This window comes from Bolinopsis microptera, chromosome 7, assembly GCF_026151205.1.
Source record: "Bolinopsis microptera isolate Bmic1 chromosome 7, MBARI_Bmic_1.0, whole genome shotgun sequence".
Classification (NCBI taxonomy): domain Eukaryota; kingdom Metazoa; phylum Ctenophora; class Tentaculata; order Lobata; family Bolinopsidae; genus Bolinopsis; species Bolinopsis microptera.
Window position 1 is genome coordinate 9,471,257 of NC_087078.1, and position 18,138 is coordinate 9,489,394.

Sequence of the window (18,138 nt, forward strand, 5' to 3'; positions counted from 1 at the left end):
ACACTTCAAACCTCAAAAATATGATTAACAATCGAAACCAGAAACAGCTGCTTATAATGAAGTTGCACTGCTGAAAGATGTATGAAACAGCGATAGTGAAAAATCGTGATTGATAGAAGCTGGAGTAGAGTTGAATGGTGAAGGTTTTCTAAGTGTACGTATATGTACCTTGTTTTTGATGAAGCTTTAGTGGGACACGAATGGATGGAGACATCCTGATCCGGTAGATTTCCACAAAATGGTCAACCCAACAAAAACTCGGCAGTAAACCTGAAATTGTTAACGAAAGCACAAATTGACCATTGGCGATGAACTTTAAGTTTTAATCACTCGAAATTAGCATGCTATACCTTTGATCATGAATCACAGACTTTTAATCGAGTAAATAGTGTAGTCAAATATGAAGTATAGAATAACTGAATAAGGTGTTATTAAGGCTAGACGTTAACTAAGCTTGAAGCAAACTACTGAGGATATAGAACCAGCGCAGCACTCCTGACAAAACCAATTTTGCAATTTATCCAATGCGAAAATACGTATTAACAGTTAAATGAAAAAAGTTTGGGCGAGCGATTTAGTGAGCGCGTAATGGTCTGGCCCGGCGCGCGCTACTTCGTAGCACGTGCCAACACTTCGAGAAGAAAGCGGCGCGCGCTAATTCGGAGAAATTTAGACGAGTAACATCCGTCACGTTTTTTAAATTTGTGCGACCAGAAATTTATACTAACTGAAACTGTCTTTGTTATTATTTCAGTGCGAACCAGCGCTCACACTCTCACAGAAAATCTTACATCACAGTTGACAGGATAATAATCTTAGTTATTAATTCTATCAACATTCTCTAATAAAGCGATGATTAAGAAATCCGCTTATTCTGATCTAAAATACCCAAATGATACAGAAATCATGCTTCGTCACGTTTCTCCCAAAAAATCACATACTTTAAATTAAAATAAACACATATTGGTTTCTAACTAAAGCGTCCTCTCATTTCTGAAGCCAGAAGCGTTAAGTTTAGTAGCAGGTCTGAAGCCATGGGTAGCCGATGCTGACGTCACAGTTGGTCGTGATGACGTCATCAAGGGAGTATGAGCTATGTTGTTGAACAAGGCGGCGGTCTCTTCTTTTATCACTTGAACGTTGAGAAGTGTAACGTGTTGAGACAGCCTGTGTGTTACCTGTAATATAGTACAACGTCAGTGTAGTATTCTCAGTATGTTCCAACTTCCACTAAGGATGTCAATTATCATGTCGAAAAAGTGGATAAAACAATTATACTTCGAAGTTTTCTCCGGAATTTTTTTGAAAGGTCACACGAATGAGCTTAAAATTATGTCTATTACCACCGCAACATTCCATTAAATATCTTACCTCAGCTAGAACAGTCTGCTATAGATATCTTACCTCAGCTAGAACAGTCTGCTCCATTAAATATCGTACCTCAGCTAGAACAGTCTGCTCCATTAAATATCTTACCTCAGCTAGAACAGTCTGCTCCATTAAATATCTTACCTCAGCTAGAACATAGAACAGTTTGCTCTATTACCACCGCAACATTCCATTAAATATCTTACCTCAGCTAGAACAGTCTGCTATAGATATCTTACCTCAGCTAGAACAGTCTGCTCCATTGAATATCTTACCTCAGCTAGAACAGTCTGCTCCATTAAATATCTTACCTCAGCTAGAACAGTCTGCTCCATTAAATATCTTACCTCAGCTAGAACAGTTTGCTCCATTGAATATTTTACCTCAGCTAGAACAGTCTGCTCCATTAAATATCTTACCTCAGCTAGAACAGTCTGCTCCATTAAATATCTTACCTCAGCTAGAACAGTCTGCTCCATTAAATATCTTACCTCAGCTAGAACAGTTTGCTCCATTGAATATCTCACCTCAGCTAGAACAGTTTGCTCCATTGAATATCTCACCTCAGCTAGAACAGTTTGCTCCATTAAATATCTTACCTCAGCTAGAACAGTCTGCTCCATTAAATATCTCACCTCAGCTAGAACAGTTTGCTCCATTAAATATCTCACCTCAGCTAGAACAGTCTGCTCCATTAAATATCTCACCTCAGCTAGAACAGTTTGCTCCATTAAATATCTTACCTCAGCTAGAACAGTTTGCTCCATTAAATATCTCACCTCAGCTAGAACAGTTTGCTCCATTAAATATCTTACCTCAGCTAGAACAGTATGCTCCATTAAATATCGTACCTCAGCTAGAACAGTTTGCTCCATTAAATATCTCACCTCAGCTAGAACAGTCTGCTCCATTAAATATCTTACCTCAGCTAGAACAGTTTGCTCCATTAAATATCTCACCTCAGCTAGAACAGTCTGCTCCATTAAATATCTCACCTCAGCTAGAACAGTTTGCTCCATTAAATATCTTACATCAGCTAGAACAGTATGCTCTAAATATCTCACCTCAGCTAGAACAGTTTGCTCCATTAAATATCTTACCTCAGCTAGAACAGTCTGCTCCATTAAATATCTCACCTCAGCTAGAACAGTTTGCTCCATTAAATATCTTACCTCAGCTAGAACAGTTTGCTCCATTAAATATCTCACCTCAGCTAGAACAGTTTGCTCCATTAAATATCTTACCTCAGCTAGAACAGTATGCTCCATTAAATATCTTACATCAGCTAGAACAGTATGCTCTAAATATCTCACCTCAGCTAGAACAGTTTGCTCCATTAAATATCTCACCTCAGCTAGAACAGTCTGCTCCATTAAATATCTTACCTCAGCTAGAACAGTTTGCTCCATTAAATATCTCACCTCAGCTAGAACAGTTTGCTCCATTAAATATTTTACCTCAGCTAGAACAGTATGCTCTAAATATCTTACCTCAGCTAGAACAGTTTGCTCCATTAAATATCTCACCTCAGCTAGAACAGTCTGCTCCATTAAATATTTTACCTCAGCTAGAACAGTATGCTCTAAATATCTTACCTCAGCTAGAACAGTTTGCTCCATTAAATATCTTACCTCAGCTAGAACAGTCTGCTCCATTAAATATCTTACCTCAGCTAGAACAGTTTGCTCCATTGAATATCTTACCTCAGCTAGAACAGTTTGCTCCATTAAATATCTCACCTCAGCTAGAACAGTTTGCTCCATTAAATATCTTACCTCAGCTAGAACAGTTTGCTCCATTAAATATCGTACCTCAGCTAGAACAGTTTGCTCCATTAAATATCTTACCTCAGCTAGAACAGTTTGCTCCATTAAATATCTTACCTCAGCTAGAACAGTTTGCTCCATTAAATATCGTACCTCAGCTAGAACAGTTTGCTCCATTAAATATCTTACCTCAGCTAGAACAGTTTGCTCCATTGAATATCTTACCTCAGCTAGAACAGTTTGCTCCATTAAATATCTTACATCAGCTAGAACAGTATGCTCTAAATATCTCACCTCAGCTAGAACAGTTTGCTCCATTAAATATCGTACCTCAGCTAGAACAGTTTGCTCCATTAAATATCTTACCTCAGCTAGAACAGTTTGCTCCATTAAATATCTCACCTCAGCTAGAACAGTCTGCTCCATTAAATATTTTACCTCAGCTAGAACAGTATGCTCTAAATATCTTACCTCAGCTAGAACAGTTTGCTCCATTAAATATCTCACCTCAGCTAGAACAGTCTGCTCCATTAAATATTTTACCTCAGCTAGAACAGTATGCTCTAAATATCTTACCTCAGCTAGAACAGTTTGCTCCATTAAATATCTTACCTCAGCTAGAACAGTCTGCTCCATTAAATATCTTACCTCAGCTAGAACAGTTTGCTCCATTGAATATCTTACCTCAGCTAGAACAGTTTGCTCCATTAAATATCTCACCTCAGCTAGAACAGTTTGCTCTATTAAATATCTTACCTCAGCTAGAACAGTATGCTCCATTAAATATCGTACCTCAGCTAGAACAGTCTGCTCCATTAAATATCTCACCTCAGCTAGAACAGTTTGCTCCATTAAATATTTTACCTCAGCTAGAACAGTATGCTCTAAATATCTTACCTCAGCTAGAACAGTTTGCTCCATTAAATATCTTACCTCAGCTAGAACAGTCTGCTCCATTAAATATCTTACCTCAGCTAGAACAGTTTGCTCCATTGAATATCTTACCTCAGCTAGAACAGTTTGCTCCATTAAATATCTCACCTCAGCTAGAACAGTTTGCTCCATTAAATATCTTACCTCAGCTAGAACAGTTTGCTCCATTAAATATCGTACCTCAGCTAGAACAGTTTGCTCCATTAAATATCTTACCTCAGCTAGAACAGTTTGCTCCATTAAATATCTTACCTCAGCTAGAACAGTTTGCTCCATTAAATATCGTACCTCAGCTAGAACAGTTTGCTCCATTAAATATCTTACCTCAGCTAGAACAGTTTGCTCCATTGAATATCTTACCTCAGCTAGAACAGTTTGCTCCATTAAATATCTTACATCAGCTAGAACAGTATGCTCTAAATATCTCACCTCAGCTAGAACAGTTTGCTCCATTAAATATCGTACCTCAGCTAGAACAGTTTGCTCCATTAAATATCTTACCTCAGCTAGAACAGTTTGCTCCATTAAATATCTCACCTCAGCTAGAACAGTCTGCTCCATTAAATATTTTACCTCAGCTAGAACAGTATGCTCTAAATATCTTACCTCAGCTAGAACAGTTTGCTCCATTAAATATCTCACCTCAGCTAGAACAGTCTGCTCCATTAAATATTTTACCTCAGCTAGAACAGTATGCTCTAAATATCTTACCTCAGCTAGAACAGTTTGCTCCATTAAATATCTTACCTCAGCTAGAACAGTCTGCTCCATTAAATATCTTACCTCAGCTAGAACAGTTTGCTCCATTGAATATCTTACCTCAGCTAGAACAGTTTGCTCCATTAAATATCTCACCTCAGCTAGAACAGTTTGCTCTATTAAATATCTTACCTCAGCTAGAACAGTATGCTCCATTAAATATCGTACCTCAGCTAGAACAGTCTGCTCCATTAAATATCTCACCTCAGCTAGAACAGTTTGCTCCATTAAATATCGTACCTCAGCTAGAACAGTTTGCTCCATTAAATATCTTACCTCAGCTAGAACAGTTTGCTCCATTAAATATCTCACCTCAGCTAGAACAGTTTGCTCCATTAAATATCGTACCTCAGCTAGAACAGTCTGCTCCATTAAATATCTTACCTCAGCTAGAACAGTTTGCTCCATTAAATATCGTACCTCAGCTAGAACAGTCTGCTCCATTAAATATCGTACCTCAGCTAGAACAGTCTGCTCCATTAAATATCTTACCTCAGCTAGAACAGTTTGCTCCATTAAATATCGTACCTCAGCTAGAACAGTCTGCTCCATTAAATATCTTACCTCAGCTAGAACAGTCTGCTCCATTAAATATCTTACCTCAGCTAGAACAGTTTGCTCCATTGAATATCTTACCTCAGCTAGAACAGTTTGCTCCATTAAATATCTCACCTCAGCTAGAACAGTTTGCTCCATTAAATATCTTACCTCAGCTAGAACAGTATGCTCCATTAAATATCGTACCTCAGCTAGAACAGTCTGCTCCATTAAATATCTCACCTCAGCTAGAACAGTTTGCTCCATTAAATATCTTACCTCAGCTAGAACAGTTTGCTCCATTAAATATCTTACCTCAGCTAGAACAGTATGCTCCATTAAATATCGTACCTCAGCTAGAACAGTTTGCTCCATTAAATATCTTACCTCAGCTAGAACAGTTTGCTCCATTAAATATCTCACCTCAGCTAGAACAGTTTGCTCCATTAAATATCGTACCTCAGCTAGAACAGTCTGCTCCATTAAATATCTTACCTCAGCTAGAACAGTTTGCTCCATTAAATATCGTACCTCAGCTAGAACAGTCTGCTCCATTAAATATCTTACCTCAGCTAGAACAGTTTGCTCCATTAAATATCTCACCTCAGCTAGAACAGTTTGCTCCATTAAATATCGTACCTCAGCTAGAACAGTCTGCTCCATTAAATATCTTACCTCAGCTAGAACAGTTTGCTCCATTAAATATCGTACCTCAGCTAGAACAGTCTGCTCCATTAAATATCGTACCTCAGCTAGAACAGTCTGCTCCATTAAATATCGTACCTCAGCTAGAACAGTCTGCTCCATTAAATATCGTACCTCAGCTAGAACAGTCTGCTCCATTAAATATCGTACCTCAGCTAGAACAGTCTGCTCCATTAAATATCGTACCTCAGCTAGAACAGTCTGCTCCATTAAATATCTTACCTCAGCTAGAACAGTTTGCTCCATTAAATATCGTACCTCAGCTAGAACAGTCTGCTCCATTAAATATCGTACCTCAGCTAGAACAGTCTGCTCCATTAAATATCGTACCTCAGCTAGAACAGTTTGCTCCATTAAATATCTCACCTCAGCTAGAACAGTCTGCTCCATTAAATATCTTACCTCAGCTAGAACAGTTTGCTCCATTAAATATTTACCTCAGCTAGAACAGTATGCTCTAAATATCTTACCTCAGCTAGAACAGTTTGCTCCATTAAATATCTTACCTCAGCTAGAACAGTCTGCTCCATTAAATATCTTACCTCAGCTAGAACAGTTTGCTCCATTGAATATCTTACCTCAGCTAGAACAGTTTGCTCCATTAAATATCTTACCTCAGCTAGAACAGTTTGCTCCATTAAATATCTCACCTCAGCTAGAACAGTCTGCTCCATTAAATATCTTACCTCAGCTAGAACAGTTTGCAACATTAAATATCTTACCTCAGCTAGAACAGTTTGCTCCATTGAATATTTTACCTCAGCTAGAACAGTATGCTCTAAATATCTTACCTCAGCTAGAACAGTCTGCTCCATTAAATATCTTACCTCAGCTAGAACGGGGGGGGGGGGGGGGGGGGGGGGGGCCAATGGCATAAAATGGCATAAAATGGAGACTTTTTCTATGGAGAAAATGGAAAAACCCATGAGTAATTCTCCATTTTCTCCATTTTATGCCATGAATTTTGTCTTCGAAATTTCATTTAACACCTAAATTGGACATCCTAACATGTTTATTGACGCCTTACTAGGGGCGTAACAAGCTTATGAAAGCTCATAATAGGAGGGTTAATTTTTTAAGTCAAAATTTTTCAAAGTTTTTCCGAAAAACACTTTTCTCCACGTTTCATGCTACCCTGTTCATTATTTGCCGAAAATATTTGTTCGGTTTTTCGAAGTTCACAACTTCCCCTCGATACACAATTTTGGACTCGAGGTAATGCGATCTCGGAAGGCAGACCTCCCCTTTGAAACACGAGCTCGGAATCGGGAGCTCTCGATACGGGAGGTACGTATCGAAAATGACTCGGACCGAACATTTTCTAAGTTAACATTTTTCAAAGTTTTTCTGAAAACCACTTTTCTCCATGTTTCATGATACCCTGTTCATTTTTGGCCGAAAATATCTTTTTTTAAAATAATTTTTCTCGAAATTCTAGATTTTTCAGGTTTTCAATGGCATAAAATGGCATAAAATGGCATAAAATGGAGACTATTTCTATGGAGAAAATGGAAAAACCTATGAGTAATTCTCCATTTTCTCCATTTATGCCATTGGCCCCCCCCCCCCCCCGCTAGAACAGTTTGCTCCATTGAATATCTTACCTCAGCTAGAACAGTCTGCTCCATTGAATATCTTACCTCAGCTAGAACAGTTTGCTCTATTACCACCGCAACATTCCATTAAATATCTTACCTCAGCTAGAACAGTCTGCTCCATTAAATATATTACCTCAGCTAGAACAGTTTGCTCCATTAAATATCTTACCTCAGCTAGAACAGTCTGCTCCATTAAATATCTTACCTCAGCTAGAACAGTTTGCTCCATTAAATATCTTACCTCAGCTAGAACAGTCTGCTCCATTAAATATCGTACCTCAGCTAGAACAGTCTGCTCCATTAAATATCTTACCTCAGCTAGAACAGTTTGCTCCATTAAATATCGTACCTCAGCTAGAACAGTCTGCTCCATTAAATATCGTACCTCAGCTAGAACAGTCTGCTCCATTAAATATCTTACCTCAGCTAGAACAGTTTGCTCCATTAAATATCGTACCTCAGCTAGAACAGTCTGCTCCATTAAATATCTTACCTCAGCTAGAACAGTCTGCTCCATTAAATATCTTACCTCAGCTAGAACAGTTTGCTCCATTGAATATCTTACCTCAGCTAGAACAGTTTGCTCCATTAAATATCTCACCTCAGCTAGAACAGTTTGCTCCATTAAATATCTTACCTCAGCTAGAACAGTATGCTCCATTAAATATCGTACCTCAGCTAGAACAGTCTGCTCCATTAAATATCTCACCTCAGCTAGAACAGTTTGCTCCATTAAATATCGTACCTCAGCTAGAACAGTTTGCTCCATTAAATATCTTACCTCAGCTAGAACAGTTTGCTCCATTAAATATCTCACCTCAGCTAGAACAGTTTGCTCCATTAAATATCGTACCTCAGCTAGAACAGTCTGCTCCATTAAATATCTTACCTCAGCTAGAACAGTTTGCTCCATTAAATATCGTACCTCAGCTAGAACAGTCTGCTCCATTAAATATCTTACCTCAGCTAGAACAGTTTGCTCCATTAAATATCTCACCTCAGCTAGAACAGTTTGCTCCATTAAATATCGTACCTCAGCTAGAACAGTCTGCTCCATTAAATATCTTACCTCAGCTAGAACAGTTTGCTCCATTAAATATCGTACCTCAGCTAGAACAGTCTGCTCCATTAAATATCGTACCTCAGCTAGAACAGTCTGCTCCATTAAATATCTCACCTCAGCTAGAACAGTCTGCTCCATTAAATATCTTACCTCAGCTAGAACAGTTTGCTCCATTAAATATTTTACCTCAGCTAGAACAGTATGCTCTAAATATCTTACCTCAGCTAGAACAGTTTGCTCCATTAAATATCTTACCTCAGCTAGAACAGTCTGCTCCATTAAATATCTTACCTCAGCTAGAACAGTTTGCTCCATTGAATATCTTACCTCAGCTAGAACAGTTTGCTCCATTAAATATCTTACCTCAGCTAGAACAGTTTGCTCCATTAAATATCTCACCTCAGCTAGAACAGTCTGCTCCATTAAATATCTTACCTCAGCTAGAACAGTTTGCAACATTAAATATCTTACCTCAGCTAGAACAGTTTGCTCCATTGAATATTTTACCTCAGCTAGAACAGTATGCTCTAAATATCTTACCTCAGCTAGAACAGTCTGCTCCATTAAATATCTTACCTCAGCTAGAACGGGGGGGGGGGGGGGGGGGGGGGGGGGGCCAATGGCATAAAAATGGCATAAAATGGAGACTTTTTCTATGGAGAAAATGGAAAAAACCCATGAGTAATTCTCCATTTTCTCCATTTTATGCCATGAATTTTGTCTTCGAAATTTCATTTAACACCTAAATTGGACATCCTAACATGTTTATTGACGCTTACTAGGGGCGTAACAAGCTTATGAAAGCTCATAATAGGAGGGTTAATTTTTTAAGTCAAAATTTTTCAAAGTTTTTCCGAAAAACACTTTTCTCCACGTTTCATGCTACCTTGTTCATTATAAGCCGAAAATATTTTTTCGGTCAAAATTTTTCAAATTTTTTCTGAAAACCGCTTTTCTCCACGTTTCATGCTACCCTGTTCATTATTTGCCGAAAATATTTGTTCGGTTTTTCGAAGTTCACACCTTCCCCTCGATACACAATTTTGGACTCGAGGTAATGCGATCTCGGAAGGCAGACCTCCCCTTTGAAACACGAGCTCGGAATCGGGAGCTCTCGATACGGGAGGTACGTATCGAAAATGACTCGGACCGAACATTTTCTAAGTTAACATTTTTCAAAGTTTTTCTGAAAACCACTTTTCTCCATGTTTCATGATACCCTGTTCATTTTTGGCCGAAAATATCTTTTTTTTAAATAATTTTTCTCGAAATTCTAGATTTTTCAGGTTTTCAATGGCATAAAATGGCATAAAATGGCATAAAATGGAGACTATTTCTATGGAGAAAATGGAAAAACCTATGAGTAATTCTCCATTTTCTCCATTTATGCCATTGGCCCCCCCCCCCCGCTAGAACAGTTTGCTCCATTGAATATCTTACCTCAGCTAGAACAGTCTGCTCCATTGAATATCTTACCTCAGCTAGAACAGTCTGCTCCATTAAATATCGTACCTCAGCTAGAACAGTCTGCTCCATTAAATATCTTACCTCAGCTAGAACAGTTTGCTCCATTAAATATCGTACCTCAGCTAGAACAGTCTGCTCCATTAAATATCTTACCTCAGCTAGAACAGTCTGCTCCATTAAATATCTTACCTCAGCTAGAACAGTTTGCTCCATTGAATATCTTACCTCAGCTAGAACAGTTTGCTCCATTAAATATCTCACCTCAGCTAGAACAGTTTGCTCCATTAAATATCTTACCTCAGCTAGAACAGTATGCTCCATTAAATATCGTACCTCAGCTAGAACAGTCTGCTCCATTAAATATCTCACCTCAGCTAGAACAGTTTGCTCCATTAAATATCGTACCTCAGCTAGAACAGTTTGCTCCATTAAATATCTTACCTCAGCTAGAACAGTTTGCTCCATTAAATATCTCACCTCAGCTAGAACAGTTTGCTCCATTAAATATCGTACCTCAGCTAGAACAGTCTGCTCCATTAAATATCTTACCTCAGCTAGAACAGTTTGCTCCATTAAATATCGTACCTCAGCTAGAACAGTCTGCTCCATTAAATATCTTACCTCAGCTAGAACAGTTTGCTCCATTAAATATCTCACCTCAGCTAGAACAGTTTGCTCCATTAAATATCGTACCTCAGCTAGAACAGTCTGCTCCATTAAATATCTTACCTCAGCTAGAACAGTTTGCTCCATTAAATATCGTACCTCAGCTAGAACAGTCTGCTCCATTAAATATCGTACCTCAGCTAGAACAGTCTGCTCCATTAAATATCTCACCTCAGCTAGAACAGTCTGCTCCATTAAATATCTTACCTCAGCTAGAACAGTTTGCTCCATTAAATATTTTACCTCAGCTAGAACAGTATGCTCTAAATATCTTACCTCAGCTAGAACAGTTTGCTCCATTAAATATCTTACCTCAGCTAGAACAGTCTGCTCCATTAAATATCTTACCTCAGCTAGAACAGTTTGCTCCATTGAATATCTTACCTCAGCTAGAACAGTTTGCTCCATTAAATATCTTACCTCAGCTAGAACAGTTTGCTCCATTAAATATCTCACCTCAGCTAGAACAGTCTGCTCCATTAAATATCTTACCTCAGCTTGAACAGTTTGCAACATTAAATATCTTACCTCAGCTAGAACAGTTTGCTCCATTGAATATTTTACCTCAGCTAGAACAGTATGCTCTAAATATCTTACCTCAGCTAGAACAGTCTGCTCCATTAAATATCTTACCTCAGCTAGAACGGGGGGGGGGGGGGGGGGGCCAATGGCATAAAATGGCATAAAATGGAGACTTTTTCTATGGAGAAAATGGAAAAACCCATGAGTAATTCTCCATTTTCTCCATTTTATGCCATGAATTTTGTCTTCGAAATTTCATTTAACACCTAAATTGGACATCCTAACATGTTTATTGACGCTTACTAGGGGCGTAACAAGCTTATGAAAGCTCATAATAGGAGGGTTAATTTTTAAGTCAAAATTTTTCAAAGTTTTTCCGAAAAACACTTTTCTCCACGTTTCATGCTACCTTGTTCATTATAAGCCGAAAATATTTTTTCGGTCAAAATTTTTCAAATTTTTTCTGAAAACCGCTTTTCTCCACGTTTCATGCTACCCTGTTCATTATTTGCCGAAAATATTTTTTCGGTTTTTCGAAGTTCACACCTTCCCCTCGATACACAATTTTGGACTCGAGGTAATGCGATCTCGGAAGGCAGGCCTCCCCTTTGAAACACGAGCTCGGAATCGGGAGCTCTCGATACGGGAGGTACGTATCGAAAATGACTCGGACCGAACATTTTCTAAGTTAACATTTTTCAAAGTTTTTCTGAAAACCACTTTTCTCCATGTTTCATGATAACCTGTTCATTTTTGGCCGAAAATATCTTTTTTTAAAATAATTTTTCTCGAAATTCTAGATTTTTCAGGTTTTCAATGGCATAAAATGGCATAAAATGGCATAAAATGGAGACTATTTCTATGGAGAAAATGGAAAAACCTATGAGTAATTCTCCATTTTCTCCATTTATGCCATTGGCCCCCCCCCCCCCCCGCTAGAACAGTTTGCTCCATTGAATATCTTACCTCAGCTAGAACAGTCTGCTCCATTGAATATCTTACCTCAGCTAGAACAGTTTGCTCTATTACCACCGCAACATTCCATTAAATATCTTACCTCAGCTAGAACAGTCTGCTCCATTAAATATCTTACCTCAGCTAGAACAGTTTGCTCCATTAAATATCTTACCTCAGCTAGAACAGTCTGCTCCATTAAATATCTTAACTCAGCTAGAACAGTTTGCTCCATTAAATATCTTACCTCAGCTAGAACAGTCTGCTCTATTAAATATCTTACCTCAGCTAGAACAGTTTGCTCCATTGAATATTTTACCTCAGCTAGAACAGTATGCTCTAAATATCTTACCTCAGCTAGAACAGTTTGCTCCATTAAATATCTTACCTCAGCTAGAACAGTTTGCTCCATTAAATATCTTACCTCAGCTAGAACAGTCTGCTCGTTGGCATCTCGTCTGACCCTTACGTCGAGGGTTCCCGCTAAAACACCCCAAGTTAACGTCCAGAAGTGCTCGTTCCTGTAAAAAGCAGTGATGTTCACATCTTCTAGCTTAGATATGTGAAATAAATCAAAATATTTGTATGTTTATGTCACCAAATAAATGATAGACGAACAACACATTCATGATTGTAATTTCTTTAGTTTGGGGATATTCTTGTAGGTAAAAAGACACAGGAAACGGTCCAATTTCTTCAAATTTTCTTAAATTCAGCTACCTATACCCTTCTGTCGTAAGAGTTATAATACGGAGTTTTTTTTCGTGCTTGTCCATATGATGACCGCTACAACAATTTAATATATTTTGATATCTATACAAAATTTGGGAAAAATAACCTTATTTTTTGTGTGCATGGAATGACCGAGCAAATGACATGTAATTTAGTATCTACAAGTATTATTCGACTGAATCGGCAAGATCAGATTTAGACAATTCGTAAAAAAATCATTAGGAATTTGCTGTTTGTAGTAAATGGGAATATAAAGTACTAGTGGACTATACTACAAATTGTAGAACTGCGAAAAATATAATATTAAAAACTTCTGAAACGCTAAATGGAAGGGCTAGACACTAGTGACCTCTGTCGTCAGCATCAATATTTTCAGGGGCGCACTAAAATTTTGGTTTTGCTTCGGTGCCTCGCCGATTTAATCGACCATTATCCCTTTTTGGATATAATCTAGGAGTTATTTCGCCATCCAGCGCAAAAAAGGAGCAACGACTAACTTTGCCTAGTTCTGACCTAAAATGAAGAGCTATTATTTACTGGTCACTTTTAGTAAAAAATAAGGCTGTGAGACTGACTAATTCTTTGTTAGTGATATGCTAAATGATTTTATGTTTTATAATTTGGATTTATTAGTCGAGAACTGGATAATTATCTTGTCCATCATCACTTTAAAACTCAACCGTTCGCCATTGCGATCACTTTGATATCTCTCGAATATTTGAAAAGCACGTTTTGAGTGCACGAAATATATCATGATGCTTTTAATCACGACTATCTTCATAACTGGAATCTCCGCTTTTGACCAAACAGGTAGGCTGGTTTCGTACTATTGCATAATGCAGAATGCCTTTTCATTCTAAACTAATTAATATTAAATCGTTAATATATTAATATGAATCAGCACGAAAGATTTTTGAGACTTTCAGGTCAAATAGCATTTCCTTTGACAATTTGAACACCTAGGCTGGAAAGCAGTACGAACTGGCGGTAGCATAAACTATGACCTGGAGGAGACACCACTAGAGATAAAATCAGACACCAACCTAGGGAGGAAACTCGACATTCTCTTCTATTCTAACGATCAATGGGCAGGAGGAATCTCAATTATTTCCCAATCCACTCCAAGATACTATCTCTACTACTGCGGCGGGTCATATTATGAAACCTCCTCAGCAAGCCTGCCATCTGCCACTATCGAGATATGGAGGATCACACTAACCAAGACCTCTGGTGTCCGAGTTGTGGTACAGTGTAACGAAGTGGAAGTGGTCAACATCCTGATGTCGATCTCTACGTGTAGCGGTGCCTATTCGCGTGTTAGCTGGAGCAAAGACGTAGATCAGATACTGTTCACTATCAGGGACACCGGTTCACATTTCTACAGAAAAAGGATACCAGGTACGGTAATTTGAAGTTAGAAAAATAAAGTATGACAAATGAAAATCATTATGAGCTGTCAATAAATTACGTAGTTGTTAAAGAGTGTGTAACGTGTATTCAAATTAAATTTATGATTCAAGTTAAATCAAAGTTTGTAGAGACTGAACGAGGTTGGGAAGTTTCAAAACTGGGATATGGGTGGGGTGATTAGTGCAATCTCTATTTATAACACAATTTTTATTCGACTGTTATTATTAACCAAGATATCTATTAACCAAGGTATAGGTATACTATACTACCGCCATGTTCCCATCTATCTGGATATTGGACAATATCAGAAAGATTAAAACGGGGGGGGGGGGGGGGGGGGGGAGATTTCCTCTAGGCTCCGTGTGTATTAAAGGACTTCTGTAAGACCTTTTGTTGAGAGGGATAATTTAATTTAATTGAATACTTGTCCTCCAGCATTCTTTGTTAAACAAATCACTAGTACCATGTTAACGCACAACATAATTCTCCCGAGTAAAATATGCTCGCACAAAACTTGGTTACCATGAATATGGAGCATAGTACTCAGCCTCCTAAGGGCCAATATGAATAACCGGCATGGAATCAAGTCACGTGGGTAGTCATGGGGTTTTATTGGCTAGATATTCTGAATAATTCAAGTGCGCGATAGACAACTTTACCCTGTCACAATTTATATCGAAAAAATCTACCACTTAAAATATCCTTGACGCCACCAATTGCTCATCTAAATTTGACATATTTAATTAACAAAACATGTAAAGTCTTACTCCCCAGACGCTGGATTATCGCGTATTTAAGAGACACCGTATGATGGGTCCACTGCCCGTTACTCACTTTGACTAAATTTCTGCTAATTCTCAGTTGTTTTTACCATTGTAACCCCTGTTTTACGCTAGTCATCGTTATTTTTAAGGTTTAGACACTGTCCAATGGATCGACAGGTATGGTCTGTTAACTGTTTTATTTCCAAATACCCTTTACTTTTGTGATACAAAAACAGTATTCACTAAGACAACACTCTAAATTCTAATCTCTAATAAATTCTGGACCTACGTAAAATACAAATCCAAGTCACCCAGATCTCTGAAAATACAATTTAAATCGTTGCCGAAGAGTCAAGCTGATCAAGCTGACCCCTTTAACGATTATTTTGTTCAAAGCCCAATTTTTGTTATGGATTAGTTTTTTAAAGTTTTTTAATGTATGTATCAGCACACAAAATGGCTATAACGTGGTTTTAACCTCATTTTGTGACGTTATCAAATGAAGATTCTAACCTGAACTCCAGTACTCCGTCAAGGGTTGCAGCCTCCCTCAAGCACTTGTCAAGAGAGGATATCATGTGACCGGGGGTGGTCTGGAGCAGCACTTTGCTTGTATACACTGACAGATAATATCTATAAGATTTAGAGAATTAATGGGATAATTGAGATTCTGATAATGAATAGTTCAATTATCATATTCATTTAAGAATGAGGTCTAGGAGAATTCAAACTACAAAATAGATCGACTAACGTACACATAATATATATAAAACAGACAGACAGACAGACAGACAGACAGACAGACAGACAGACAGACAGACAGACAGACAGACAGACAGACAGACAGACAGGCAGACAGGCAGGCAGGCAGACAGACAGACAGACAGACAGACCGACAGACAGACAGACAGACAGATACCTGTCATTGGCAGTAAGGTAGCGATGGTAATAAAGCTGATAAGGATAGCTATAAGAGGATCTGCTCCTGGCAGATCATATGAAGTAACTAGGTAGTATGAAGCTGCAACCCCCAGAGAGGATAAACCTGAAACGGGAGGAGAGTTAAAAAGTTAGAGCGTCCATTTCTATCATGAATATCATAGATCATTTGCCGGTAAATAAAAATAAAAACAAAACAAAACTTACATGTTACAAGAGCTAACGGGTTGAGAGGTTTACCAGGCAGAAACAATCCTGCCAGAAGAGGCACATACCCGAACAAGCTGCTACCTAATCGGAAAACAAGCTTAAAGTGGCAAATCAGTAGTCACGTGACATTTGGAGTTAATAAAATACCAGTTCTAAATAGTGAGAGGTGAAATGATACCATCGAGTGTTTTTTTCCATAAAAAATACTTAACTTAAATCAATATCCATACTTCATTCATTTTATCTTGTCACGAAGGCGGATTCCGTCGTAAAATAAAAAAGATTGAATTGCAAGAAGTTCCGAGTTTAGTTACCTAAATCGTTGACTGAGTCCTGTACCCAGTTGCTGGGAGAGGAGCGAGCTAGGTGCTCGTAAGCTGGGTTCTTCACCAGAAAAGTAGCTCCGAAATGTAGTCCAAGACCTGGTATTGAGTATATTGATTAGTAGGGGGAGGCAGGACATATTATTTGCTTTGACACGTGATGATTGGTAAAATGCGACCATTTAAGTAAAGCGTAGTTTGCTGAAATCTGTTCAAACACTTGCTTAGTGTTTAGTGCTTATTTCATTAATAAATATAACTTCCAACTTTGACTCAAAAACAGCGCATAAAATCTCACAAACCAAACACAGTAGCCGGGAGCATGGAATCAGGTCTGAAGTCCAGTCCCTCGAGGAGATGATGCACAGCTTCCTTTATGATAAAGAAGGAAATGAACTGGGTGAGTAGAGTAGCGGAGAACACAGCCAGAACCTCTACTCTGGAGTAACCGTATGTGAAGGTCAGGGAGGGAGCCTGTTTCTCTGACCATCTGAACAATAAATAATTCAATATTCTCCTCACATAATGTTGCAGGTTGAGCTTCAACCCGCTAATTTGTTTCAATTTCTTTCCTAGCCCCAACCCTCTGATGTTTCGATCAATTTTCAAAAATTTGTATTACAGCTATCAAAAATATCCAGTATTGGACTCTACCTGCAGCCGATAGGATTAAAGAAAGTAATTACCTGAAGATGAGAGCGGATACGAGATTAGCAAAGTCAAATAGGGTGAGAAAGGTGAGGGCCCGCAAAGCTAGACTGTTTGTAGAGTAAACCCAGTAAAACATGAATAGTATACCTGGAGAATTAGAGTTATTAGAAATGTAATAAAATAAGCAAATATTTTCTATTATATAGGTGAATACTGAATAATTATATAACATTGACTTAACTTAGCATTATGAATGGCCACCGAAAAATCATTTTACTGCTCTTTGACTGCAACTAAAATAAGTCGGATTTAGTTCCTTAATCCAAGTAAAATATCATTTTCAAAAATTCAGGTTCAACTGACCTAAGAATGTTCCAGATATGGCATAAATACATCTCCGAGATTGAGGGTCACCGGAGAGCGATCTCAACTCCTTTAGCAAACCCATATCTTCAGCAACACCTCCGAAGTTCTAATAACACCAAACTTTGAGTAAGTTAGTTTGCAGTTATAAGTAATTACTCGGTTGTAATCAATTATTTAATTGATTAATTAATTGCTCTGCCACAGATGAGATGTTAAGGTAATGTTGTGATGTAGCTCCTTGATAGAGTAGAGTTCTTTCTCGCATGCTAAAAAAAGAATAGTTTCGTTAAAATTTATTTTAAAGATCGGTCCCGTTATTTGAAAAGCAAACCAAATATCAATTATATAAGATACCTTTGTAGCTTTGTAGGTAAACACAAACTAAATATATATTATATATGTGGT

General features: G+C 38.0%; 1 protein-coding gene across 1 annotated transcript; it reads right to left on the reverse strand.

Moving 5' to 3' along the window:
* Positions 1-738: 738 nt before the first annotated feature.
* On the reverse strand, positions 739-18,008 carry LOC134817725 (zinc transporter 6-A-like). The gene is made up of 9 exons (XM_063826968.1): positions 17,731-18,008; positions 17,403-17,514; positions 17,019-17,206; positions 16,708-16,815; positions 16,391-16,474; positions 16,164-16,289; positions 15,758-15,863; positions 12,763-12,859; positions 739-1,178 (listed from the first exon to the last, which is right to left on the reverse strand). Exons 1-9 carry the CDS (start codon positions 17,813-17,815, stop codon positions 975-977), a joined length of 1,110 nt encoding a protein of 369 aa, XP_063683038.1. The 5' UTR covers positions 17,816-18,008; the 3' UTR covers positions 739-974.
* Between the last annotated feature and the right edge of the window lie 130 nt (positions 18,009-18,138).

What these genes read in the sequence shown, in the direction of transcription:
- LOC134817725 (XM_063826968.1), bottom strand. Translation starts at nt 17,815, where the DNA reads ATGGGTTTGCTAAAGGAGTTGAGATCGCTCTCCGGTGACCCTCAATCT. An exon ending in CATATCTGGAACATTCTTAG is followed by an intron (nt 17,515 to 17,730) that starts GTCAGTTGAACC and finishes CTAATTCTCCAG; the next exon opens with GTATACTATTCATGTTTTAC. An exon ending in GACGGAGTACTGGAGTTCAG is followed by an intron (nt 12,860 to 15,757) that starts GTTAGAATCTTC and finishes TGCTTTTTACAG; the next exon opens with GAACGAGCACTTCTGGACGT.